Source organism: Scyliorhinus torazame, chromosome 21 (assembly GCF_047496885.1).
Source record: "Scyliorhinus torazame isolate Kashiwa2021f chromosome 21, sScyTor2.1, whole genome shotgun sequence".
In the NCBI taxonomy this organism is placed as follows: Eukaryota; Metazoa; Chordata; class Chondrichthyes; order Carcharhiniformes; family Scyliorhinidae; genus Scyliorhinus; species Scyliorhinus torazame.
In genome coordinates, this window is record NC_092727.1 from 15,505,044 (window position 1) to 15,517,231 (window position 12,188).

The 12,188-nt window shown below is 48.6% G+C and overlaps 1 protein-coding gene across 2 annotated transcripts in view; it reads left to right on the top strand.

Moving 5' to 3' along the window:
• Positions 1 to 12,188, top strand: part of sidt2 (SID1 transmembrane family, member 2) — a 103,682-nt gene that overhangs the window by 55,499 nt on the left and 35,995 nt on the right. For both annotated transcript variants that reach the window (XM_072486542.1, XM_072486543.1), the window contains exons 11-12: positions 9,457 to 9,534; positions 12,034 to 12,105. In XM_072486542.1, the coding sequence (XP_072342643.1) occupies positions 9,457 to 9,534; positions 12,034 to 12,105 (150 nt within the window). The remainder of the gene's footprint in view (positions 1 to 9,456; positions 9,535 to 12,033; positions 12,106 to 12,188) is intronic.

The following is a 12,188-nucleotide window of genomic DNA, read 5'->3' on the forward strand; positions in this document are numbered from 1 at the left end:
GGCTGAGCAGTTGCCATACCAAGCTGTGATGCAGCCGGATAGGATGCTCTCTGTGGCACATCTGTAGATGTTTCATCTAAGGTCTGGAGAACATGGGCCCATTTATTAAATTTCTCCTCAAAGGCAGCCCCATCATCCTAGGAATCAATGTAGCGAATCTTTGTTGCATCTATTATAAAGCAAGTATATCCTTCCGTAGAGTCAGTGGGTGGGATTCTCCGGTCTTGCTCGTTGCAGGACCCATTGCGAGAGAGTACGGAAGATTTGACATTCCGGCCAAACGTCCATTCGCTTTCAGCTGTACTTGAAAATCGCAGTCGCGAACAAGGATGGAGTATTCCGGCCATAGAGTTTTACAGCACAGAAAGAAGCCCTTCGGCCCATCGTGTTTGTGCCGGCCATCAAGTACCTATCCATCGTAATCCCATTTTCCAGCACCTTGTCCGTAGCCTTCGTCCTTAGTTAAGGACTCCAATATCGTATGCAGCACTCCACATGTGACCTCACCAAAGCTCTGGAAAATAGCAACCAAGGCTTCTTTATTTAGATACCCTATGCACCTGACATCAAAAAAAGATCAGCAGGAACCTGGGATACGAAGGCAAGAAGAATTTTCACTGACTTTCTGTTGACGTTACTGTGTACCTGAAGGAAAATCCCCAAGGAGTTGTCCAACCGTCTGACCTGGCTGCAACGTTTGGACAATTCTCCCCACTGGCTATGACACCAAGGATACACTTCAAAGAATGATTGGTTTGAATAGACCATAAGAAGCATGATGAGGAATTTGAGACTAAAATAGCCTCTTCAATGTGTATCAGAACCTTTCTGCCTAAAGCCAATGGTTGAGATCTTTGGGAATTTTGAGTGAATAATCCCAGTAGGAATATGGAAATATCTTGCTAAAACCCCCGTCTCCCACCCAGGGGCAGCTCTGGGGATAGTTGACATCAATTACTGCAAATATAAAATACATTATCTCCCCTCCCCCCCGCCCTCCTGAATGTACTTTGCACTTTCAATTTATTTGTGGTTCTCATCTGCTTTTGTGATGATTGATGGTGAAATGCTCCTGTGTCTTACTGTGTTGTATTTCATTTTGCTCATTGATGATTCTCAACAATAATCTTGTCCCTTTTCCGTTTTATTTCCTGCCTGCCTTCTCTTATGGTTGATATAAATACAGACCCATTATTAGGTAAGTCCCGGTTCTCAATAGCTTGATAGTCAGACACAGTGGTTATAGTGACAGACTCGGACAGGCTGGCATTCGATCGTCACGTATTCCAAACTGTCCTGTGAGGCCCAGAATCACTGCAGCACCAAGCACATCTGTGTGGACACATGGGGCAGATGTGTTCCAACCAACCCCACTCCCTGAGAAACACGAAGGGGAAAGCCCGATTGCTGGTGCTTGTGCAGAGTACAGGCAGCATTGGGAAAGGAGAATGATTAGAAATGCAGCGCTGCTGACCTGATCAGTGCCTCCGAACCTTACTGAGCATTAATAATGAATGGAACTGAACATATCTGTTGAGATTACAGGCTGGGAACGATGGATTGATTCATTACAAGCGGTGATCGTTCAAATTGAATTCCACTGCATGTTACTTTCCCTTGCTGAAGTCTGGCCTCCTTCGCTGCCTCTGATGGAGATTCTATCAGTTCAGAGAAATCCTGTTTGTAGTGACCTTAATTTCTCTCTCCAGTATCATTTTCATTTCAATCATCAGGAATCGTTAATGCATTTAAAGCCATATATGTATACTTTATATGTATGCGTTTAGTATCTAATATATATATTTAATTATTTTAATGGGCAGCATGGCGGCACAGTGGTTAGCACTACTGCCTCACAGCGCCAGGGACCCGGGTTCAATTCCAGCCTTGGGTGGCTGACTGTGTGGAGTCTGCGCGTTCTCACCGTGTCAGCGTGGGTTTCCTCCGGGTGCTCTGCTTTCCTTGCACAGTCCAAAGGTGTGCAGGTTAGGTGGATTGGCCACGCTAAATTGTCCCTTAGTGCTCAAAAGGATAGGTGGGATTACTGGGTTACGGGGATAGGATGGGGGTGTGGGCCTGGGTAGGCTGCTCCTTCAGAGGGTCGGTGCAGACTTGATGGGCCGAGTGGCCCCCTTCTGCACTGCAGGGATTCTATGATTTAATCTGTGCTCCTCCGATTCTGGCTTTTAGCGAGTTCCTGATTTATATCATTCCACAATCGGTGGGTGTACCACCAGCTGCCAGAGCTCTAAACTCTGCAAATCTCTCCCTCAGCTTGTCGGTCTCTTATTTTCTCCTTTAAGATGCTCCGTACAAACCTACCTCTCTAATCAAGCTTTTGGTCATCTGGTCTGACGTCTCTTTATGTACCCTGGTATCAAACCTTGTTTGATAATTGTTCTGGTTTCGCACTTTGGGACATTTTTTGGTGCTCAAGGTCTTGTATGAATGCAGCAAGTTTTGTTGTTGTGTTACTGGATATCAAAACATGACTTCAATATTAAGTGAAATAAATGGCTACAAGTTTCTACTATGCCATTGGTGGATGAGCATTTAAATTGCTCAGATGATTTCTTCTATTCTAATGAAGAGGTTGATCCATTCGTTTTGGCTCCTCCCACAAGATAATTGAGGAAGGAAAGTTGTGTGTTAAGCGCGCGCTTGCCAATACGGGGAACAGCTATTGCTAGGCTAGAAATTACTCAAGTATTTCCAAAGTTTTGGTCACATGCTGTTATTTCATAGCAAACAGTCTATTTCAGGACATTCTCTGTACATTTTCCCTGTTCCCCCATCCAATAGAAGCAAAGACATAAGTGAAGACATTCTAATCACATTACTACAGCCAAGAGTGGAATGAATGCTCTCTGTCTCTTATTTTTTTGTTGTTGACTGTATGTGGTTTAAGTGAAGTAATGGGGGCCAGTCTCAGACCAGTGCAGTGGAATTACCCATAGTTCTTCACTAATTGACGCAAAGTTGGGCAAATCTGTCAAAGAGGAAAGCCAGAATGACCGGCTCAGGAAATGGAACAACTCACACTGATGCGCTAAGCACTCTCCTGAGGCTGCGTTTGGGATGTGTTGTTCAGTTAATGTGAAAGCAGCTTGACTTTACGGTCGGGCCAGTTAATGCTCACATTTGAAGCGGAAACAAAACAAAAATGTCCCACTCACTAATGTCATGTGAGAGTACCCTTTAAGAAATGGGTGTTTAAGAAATGTACCTTTAAGAAATGGAGCTGCTCATGTTACTGGAGCGATGTCAGAGTGTGGGTGGAGCTGAGCTCTACTTCTGCTTTTTTTTAGTTTCAGTTTGAGAAGAGCTTGGGTGTGTCTGTGTTTTTCAGGCAGCTGCATCTGAAGTCTGCCATCCAAAGACTATCTTAATCATTTGGTGAATTCAGAATTATAAATGATTTCAGTATTGAATGTAAACCCTAATGTGCTCCTGTTTGAAGGTTTGTTAAGTCTTTTGGGTGTTAAAAGGACAGCATACAGGTTATTTAGTGTTGTATTCTTTGGGGGGTGTATTTGAATTACTGGTTGCTAAGATGTTCATTGTTTGTTTTAGAAAGGTTAACTTGAGTTCATAGAATAAACATTGTTTTGTTTTAAAAACCACTGGTCCATTTTCTGCTGTACCATACCTGCAGAGTAAGCCGTGTGCTCCCCATGCCACAATCTATTAAAAGTTGTGGGTCAGGTGAACTCCATGATACACTTTGGGATTCTCTAAATCCTGGCCCATAACACTAATACAGTCTTTACACAAAGGGTGAGAGAGAGAGATCACCTGTGTCCAATTGAAGTGCTGAATCCAAAAGCTCTTGAAGATGTAGCATCTCTTCTCCGTCATTACTGTCTGATGAGGTTTAAGCTTTATACCTTGCAGTTACCCAATTGCGGATATCGACCAGCCATATTTAGGGCTGCTTTCGCTCAGTGGGATAGACAGCTGGTTTGTGATGCAGAACAAGGCCAGCAGCGCGGGTTCAATTCCCGTACCAGCTTACCCGAACAGGCGCCGGAATGTGGCGACTAGGGGCTTTTCACAGTAATGTCATACTTGTGACAATAAAAGATTATTATTATTGAGGGGCAGCACGGTAGCATTGTGGATAGCACAATTGCTTCACAGCTCCAGGGTCCCAGGTTCGATTCCGGCCTGGGTCACTCTCTTTGCGGAGTCTGCACATCGTCCCCGTGTGTGCGTGGGTTTCCTCCGGGTGCTCCGGTTTCATCCCACAGTCCAAAGATGTGCAGGTTAGGTGGATTGGCCATGATAAATTGCCTTAGTGTCCAAAATTGCCCTTAATGTTGGGTGGGGTTACTGGGTTATGGGGATAGGGTGGAGGTGTTGACCTTGGGTAGGGTGCTCTTTCCAAGAGCCGGTGCAGACTTGATGGGCCGAATGGCCTCCTTCTGCACTGTAAATTCTATTATCTACCCCGCTTCTCCTTTCCTGCTGCAGGTCCACCATGAAAACCTGGTGGCACAGTGGTTAGCGCTACCAAGGTGTCAAGCTGGCATTTTTTGCACTGGTGCGATCGGGTTGGGGGTGCCCTGCATGGGTGTTTGGGAGGGGGGGAACCCTCCCATAGTGAGTTGAGGCTTGGGGGGAGGGGGGGGTATCGGGGGTCGCTTTCGATGTTTCGGAGATCGGGACGCCATTTTTAAATGGCGTACGGCTCTCTCGCTACACTGGGGAGTTCCGGCGAGCGGGGCTCCTCAGTGTACAAAACGGGGCTATGGCGGCCTCGGCTGCGCGTTCCCTGTTGAGGTCCCTTATCGAACGCGAGTGGCGTTTTATAACCATGTGTTTCTTGCTGCATCAAGCGCCGGGAAACATGCGGCTAAACCTATCCGCTATGGGACTCAGTTCCATTTAGTTTAATCTCGCCCCTTGTGTTTTGTTTATTTTTTGTACAACGCCTAGTTCAGGAGTGATGACAGCATTCCACCTTGGAGCCTGTCTGCAATAATGTCAGTAGATTTTGGGGATATTAATAAAACATCTTCTGGATGGCATTTAAATTCCTTGTGACAACATTCGAGCATTTCTATACATTTCTATACTGTCTTCTTTAAGAAGTTGGTGGGCAGACAATATGCAAAGTAGTCGTTAAAATATTTTGTGGAACAAGTTAATACGGGATCCATCATTTCTGTGTTAAGTAAATTAGTGGAACATGTTGCTTCCTTACAGTTGCTTAAATGTTTATGCAGGGATTAAACAGAGGTGTAATCAGAAATGGATGGAAACAAGGAGGAATTAGGGAGGGTGTCTAAAAATGTGGTCAAAGTGACGGCTTTTAAGGAGGGTCTTGTAGGAAGAGAGGGAGATGAAGTGGTTCAGTGAAGGGCATCAGAGTGGGTGCCTCGGCAGTCAGAGGTAGGCATGGTCTTCAATAATGGAGCAAAGGCAGACGAAGAAGCATAAAAACCCCTATTGGTCAATATCTCATATTTATGGCCCTGTGGTTTGGGCTCCCCACAAGTGACAATGTCTCTACACCTGCAAAATCAAACACAACCTAAATCTTAAAGATCTCATCAGGTCACACCTTAGTCTTCTTTCTAAGCATCTGGCACAATGGACTTGATTTGGATCAGAATTTATTATTGAGCCATTTGAGTTGGAGGTCACTGGAATATTTCTAACTCCGCTCCTTCACCGAACATTTTAGGGAAAAAATACCCATGGACGCAATTTAGTTGCGGGGGGGGGGGGGGAGAAGAGGAGACCCGTTTTGGGCGCGTTTAGCGGGGTGTTTCCAGGTGTTTGCAGAGCCAAGAACGATTCTGCTATTAAATTGGACTCTACTTCCTTTGACATCTTGATCCCCCACCCACCGCGGCCTCTGGACCCCCCTCCCCCAACGCCCCAATTTACCAATCCAGAGGGCCTCGGGCCTCCTGCACCCCACCCCATAAGTGCAGGGCACCCCCAGGCCTGGTCCAGGGCACCTTGGCACTGCCAGCCAGCCTGGGCACCATGGGTACCCGAGGTGAGATTTGGGTAACTCCGGCGCAGAAATATTCAAGTGAGCCTAACTGCCCGCTTGAATATGCAGAACTGGCTCACGCCCACTGAGGGCGAGATCCAGATCGCGATGCCTCGCGAGGTCTCAATAGATCTCGCGAGGCGTAACGAGCGGCGCGAGATTTAACGGCCTCGTTGCGTCCTGAGCCGTATTTCTAATCCGAGCTAGATTGTTGTGGACTGAAACCTGTTCTGATTTCCCAACCTTGCAGTCACAGACGGCTGGCTAATCTTGTTGCATGTCTTGTTGCTGAAATTGTGTATTCTTGTTGTACTTTAGTAATTGATTTATTGAAGGCCATTGAAGTTGTTAGTGGCTCTGATGGACCCCACGTGGAACTGGCATATGTACCTTAGTCTGATGTTTCCTGGCAGAACCTCAATGTCCCATTTACCAGCTAATTAGATCACAAGATAGGATATTCATTGTCTTAGTGCGCAGCCAAAACAAGTCATAGGCTAATGACCAATCTAGCAATTAAACGTTGGAATTCTTTTTGCTATGTGATAGATTTATATATTTTCTTGTCAAAAGTTTTTTTGCACTCCACCAGTACCAGGGAAGGATGAACTTTCTGATTTAGACCCTCATTGCCAGCTTCAAGTCCTTCCAGGTCAGGTTCCCTGCAGAGGAAAGCCTGCCACAATGATGGGCCTCCGCCATAATCTTGGACGAGCTTGCCCAGTGTGAGAAATTTCCATTTCCTGAACCAGCCGCAATGTGGCCCTCTGAAAGCACTTGCTAAGTTAGTGTGACATTAAGGGGAAGCTTGTGCTGTGCGTCCATTCCATATTGGATCAAGAATGCTCTTATCTCAATTCATGTGTTGAAATAGGCCTTCACCAATGGTGCAAAACAGGCAAAAGTGAACCAGCAGCTCATCACACACCAAGACCGAATTTCTTTCTCATTGAAGTGACTTGAAAAGTAAGTTGGGTGTAATGTAGCTGTCAATTCACCATCGGTGGTTGGTGCCATTGGTGAAAACCAATTCCATTACCCACATATTTTCAGCCAGAATATATTATTGATTTGAGCTGGATTAAGACCATGACCCTGGAGGTGAATCATATGTTTTTCTTTTGATTGGGAGAAGTGTGCAGGAGGTCACGATCACTGTGAAGTAGAACGGGGGAGGAATGTGATGTTAAATCTGTGTAAAATCCAGAACAGTAATCCAGTGACAGTTACCACACCAGGCAGTTATATCTCTTTTTGGGTTTGCTTCTGAGGTAAACTGAACAACTGGCTTCTCAAGACAGGCTTTCCTCACAGACCCAGCTTGCTGGGGGTTAAACAGCGATTTCTGCTGTGGCTGAAGTGGGGCAGCACGGTAGCACAGTTGCTTCACAGCGCCAGGGTCCCAGGTTCGATTCCCGGCTTGGGTCACCGTCTGTGCGGAGTCTGCACGTTCTCCCCATGTCTGCGTGGGTTTCCTCCGGGTGTCCAAAGGTGTGCAGGTTAGATGGATTGGCCATACTAAATTGCCCTTAGTGTCCAAAAAAGATTAGTTGGGGTTATGGGGATAGGGTGGAGGTGTGGCGATAGTGTGGAGGTGTGGGCTTGGGTTGGGTGCTCTTTCCAAGAGCCGGTGCAGACTGGATGGGCCGAATGGCCTCCTTCTGCACTGTAAATTCCATGATTCTATAAGTCTGAGCCAGCTCCCCTTGCATTGATTTAATTATCCCCTGATCTACAATTTTCCCATTTGATCTTCCCTTATCTGAACTAATCTCTTCAGAAGACAAACTTCATTTTGTCAGTCTACCTTTTCATGTGTAAATGCAAAGCCAACACCTCGTCTCCGTATTTGAACCTCGAACCTCTTATTCAAACCATTTATGTTCTCTTCCCCAGTTTTACCAGGTTGCCATAGGTAAACATTTGTTTGCAGTGATGTTAGGCTGTTCAACAGATCAAAAGCACCAGTTCCATTAGGGTAACCAGTCTGCACCTGCCTTTAAGCAGCGTACATTGCCAATTGTTCTTTTTTAAATATGTAACCAGCAGCGAACATTCCAATTAATTGGATTTCCATTATATTTTCATGTCATCACGCTGAGGGCCCGGGTTCGATCCTGGCCCCGGGTCACTGTCCGTGTGGAGTTTGCACATTCTCCCCGTGTCTGCGTGGGTCTCACCCCCACAACCCAAAAAGATGTGCAGGGTAGGTGGATTGGCCACGCTTAATTGGAAACATTTTTTTAGAAGAAAAAAATATTTCATGCCATCGCTACTTTTCCTGAGAGAGGGATGTGAAGGCATTAGAGAAAGTAGGGGAAAAAAATCATGAGAACAATCCCAGGGATGTGGGGGGCGATTCTCCGATATGGCGGCCAAGTGTTTGAGCTGTTGTGAACGCCGTCGCGTTTCACGACGGCGCGAGCAGGGCCCGGGCACGACTTATTCTGGCCCCCTTAGGGGGCCAGCACGGCGCTGGAGCGGTTCACGCCGCTCCAGCCTCTACGCGGTGCCAAATGGGCACCGTGCCAACCCGCGCATGTGCAGTTGGGGCAGCTCAATCCTGCGCATGCGCGGGGAACTTGTTACGCGCGCCGGCCCCGACGCAAAATGGCGTGGCTGTTCAGGGGCCGGCCGCGGCAGAATGTAGGCCCGGGGTGGGGGGGGCGGGGAGAGGCCGGCCCGCCGATTGGTGGGCCCTGATCGCGGGCCAGACCCCTTCGGAGGCCCCCCCCTCCCCCCCCCCCCGGTGAAGGAGCCCACCTACCCCCCCCCCCCCCCCCACCCACCCACAGGCCGTTTGTGGCGATTCTCCGAGCGGAGCCCACCTCCTCCTCCCCCCCACCCACAGGCCGTTTGCGGCGATTCTCTGAGCGGCCCGGCGCTATTCGCGCGGTGCTGGTTTCTGGGGGGGTGAGTGAATCACTTGCGGGGGTCGGGGCCCGGTGATTCTCCCACCCGGCAAGGTGGGGGGGGGGGGGGAAATAACTCCCATGGAATTTCAGTTATGTGGATAGATTGGAGGAGTTGGGAATTTGTTCCTTGAGGAGAAGGTTGAGCAGAGATTTAATACTCAGAATCAAGAGGGGTCTGGTCAGAGCAGGTAGAAAGGAACTGTTCCCCCTGGTGGAGGGATTGAGAAAAGAGGCCACAAGTCCAAGGTAAGTGGCAACAAAAAGCACTGGCGACATGTAGCGAGTGGTTAGGAACTGGAATGCGCTGCCTGAGAGGGTGGTGGAGGCAGGATCAATCGTAGCTTTCAAAAGAGAAACGGATCATTAACTGAAAAATAAAATAACTGCAGGGCTACAGGGAAAAGGGAGGGTCATGGCACTGGGTGCATTGCCTCTTCCGAGGGCCAACATAAACATGATGAGTCAAACGACCTCCTCCGTGTTGTACCTGTTTTGATTTTCTGATTAATTTATTAAAACTCAGTATCTGTTCAGTTTCAGCTGGTAGTTACACTCCCCAGAGCCCTGACCTCTACACTGGAAGTCCAGCGTGTCAAAGCTATGGCTCCTTTGGTAAGACTGGCTATTGAATAATGTATTATGGCTATTGTGAAACATATTAGAGTGTGACTCGGGGGGGGGGGGGGGGGGGCTCCGCTCTCACTGCAGTAACCTCACGTAATGGGGGGGGGGGGGGGGCGCTGCTCTCACTGCAGTAACCTCACGTAATGGGGGGGGGGGGGGGGGGCGCTGCTCTCACTGCAGTAACCTCACGTAATGGGGGGGGGGGGGCGCTGCTCTCACTGCAGTAACCTCACGTAATGGGGGGGGGGCGCTGCTCTCACTGCAGTAACCTCACGTAATGGGGGGGGGGCGCTGCTCTCACTGCAGTAACCTCACGTAATGGGGGGGGGGGCTCTGCTCTCACTGCAGTAACCTCACGTAATGGGGGCGGGGGGGCTCCGCTCTCACTGCAGTAACCTCACGTAATGGGGGCGGGGGGGCTCTGCTCTCACTGCAGTAACCTCACGTAATGGGGGGGGGTTGGGGGGGCTCTGCTCTCACTGCAGTAACCTCACGTAATGTCGTTGCGGAGGTGGGGGATGGAGGAATATGCCTGATTTGAAACAATAAGTTTGGTGATCTCCGCCCAAGATTTTCTAATCCATGTTCCCATCGTACGCACTGTGCATAATGGAAAAAGTCTTCAACAATTAATCATTTAGAAAAAATAATGCTCAGCGTTTTATTGGCAAGACCACCATTTCTTGCCCTTTCCAAATACCCTTCTTGAGTCATATTCAATGGTTTGCTACAGCCCAGTGGCTTGTTAGCTCCATTCAGAGGAACTGGGGAACTTGAGGCGAGACAGGATAAAGGCGACAGATTTTCTTCCCTAAAGGCCGATAGTGAACCAGTTAAGCCTCATTGTCACTTTGACTGATACCATGGGCTGGATTCACTTTTTTGGGACAACGTTCCCACAGCGTCATAGAAATTGTGGCCTTTCACGCCAGAAAAACTGGCTTGAAAAGGCCACTCATTCATAGCCCTGCAGAGGGCTAGCACGGACCCGTCGGGAAGCACGCAGCTTTAGCTGCAGACACGGGACCCCGCACTTACGGGTCAGAGGCTGCGTATGCAGACGGCGGCGGCCTCCAGCGGACTCAGACCGTGGAGCTGGACCACCCAAATAGTGCCCCCGATCAGCCACGGGCCCAACCCGGACAGCCCGCCCAAAAATACCCCGGGCCCGTATGAGGACCCCTGCCCTCCGATCGACCCGCCCCCGACCATGGCGGCCGCGGACTGAGTACGCAACCGCCTCGCGAGTATCCCGAGCGGTAGGACCACGTTAGATCCACGCCGTCGGTATTTCCGTCGGTCGGGGGCGGAGAATGGCGGGGTGGGCTTCCAGCAACAGCCGCAGGTAGGGGATACCAGAGAGTAGGCCGCTTTTCGAGGCCCGGAGAATCGGGGAACCAGCGCCCGTCCCTATTCCATGCACGGAAGTGGATTCTCTGCCCCGGCACCGGACGCGATTTCGGCGTCAGGGTGTGGAGAATCCTGCCCCATCTCTTTACTTTCAAACTAAATTAAATCTCTGAAACTGACCATTGCCATTTCGAATCACATTCTCCAGATTATTAGTCTATTAATCCAAGCCTCTGGATTATTAGTCTAGTGACACCACCCAGACCCCAGACTTGATTTATAAAATCCAAGTATCATCCTAAATGCCACCATTTTCTATTGAGCAACTTTGATCATCTGCCCTACTTAAGTTGTTCAGTATTATTTTGAGGGGAGAGTTGGTTGGAGAGCTCCTTGACCACTGTCGCCAGCAGATGCTGGGATCTGTCGCACTAAACTACCCTCTCTAATTTTGCCTTGCCATACTAATAGATATGGATCGATAGACAGGCAGATAGATAGAACATCCTCCCCAATGGCACTGCGGGTGTACCCACACCACATGGCAGATGTTCAGAACGATGGCAATAAACATGCTGACCACGGCATCAACCCCCAAGTCCCTTGAAAGAATAAAAAAGAATATATTAATGCCTCTACTCTGGTACTTTCCCACTTAGTCTGTACCTTCCCACTCACTGGCACTCGGGTCAAGAGGAAAGCGACAATTCCTACGATTAATTATATGACGGAGAGGGGCGGCACGGTGACACAGCGGTTAGCACCGCTGCTTCATGGCGCCGAGAAACCGAGTTCGATCCCGGCCCCGGGTCACTGTCCGTGTGGAGTTTGCACATTCTCCCCGTGTTAGCGTGGGTCTCACCCCCCACAACCCAAAGATGTACAAGGTAGGTGCATTGGGCCACGCTAAATTGCCCCTAAATTGAAAAAAAGGAATTGGGTACTCTTTTTAAAAAGAAATGTTTTTTAAATGATATGACGGAGAAACAAAGACAGATATGTTGATGGGATGAGATGGCGAGGGTGGGAGGAGGCTCGAGTAGATCACAAAAATTAGCATGGACATGTTGGGCCGAATGGCCTTTTTCAGTGTTGTCAACATAATTCAAACTGACTTAACTTCATTGGTTATTGCAGAGAACGGCTCCATTCTTGGATCTGAAGCGATCACAGACAGCATGGAGTCAGATTCTACCTACGGTTACATGGGTAAGGTGTCAACTCTGATTGTTCAGCATAGCATCCCAGCACACAGCCCAGCATGCAACCGTTTGCCCGAACATTCAAAATTA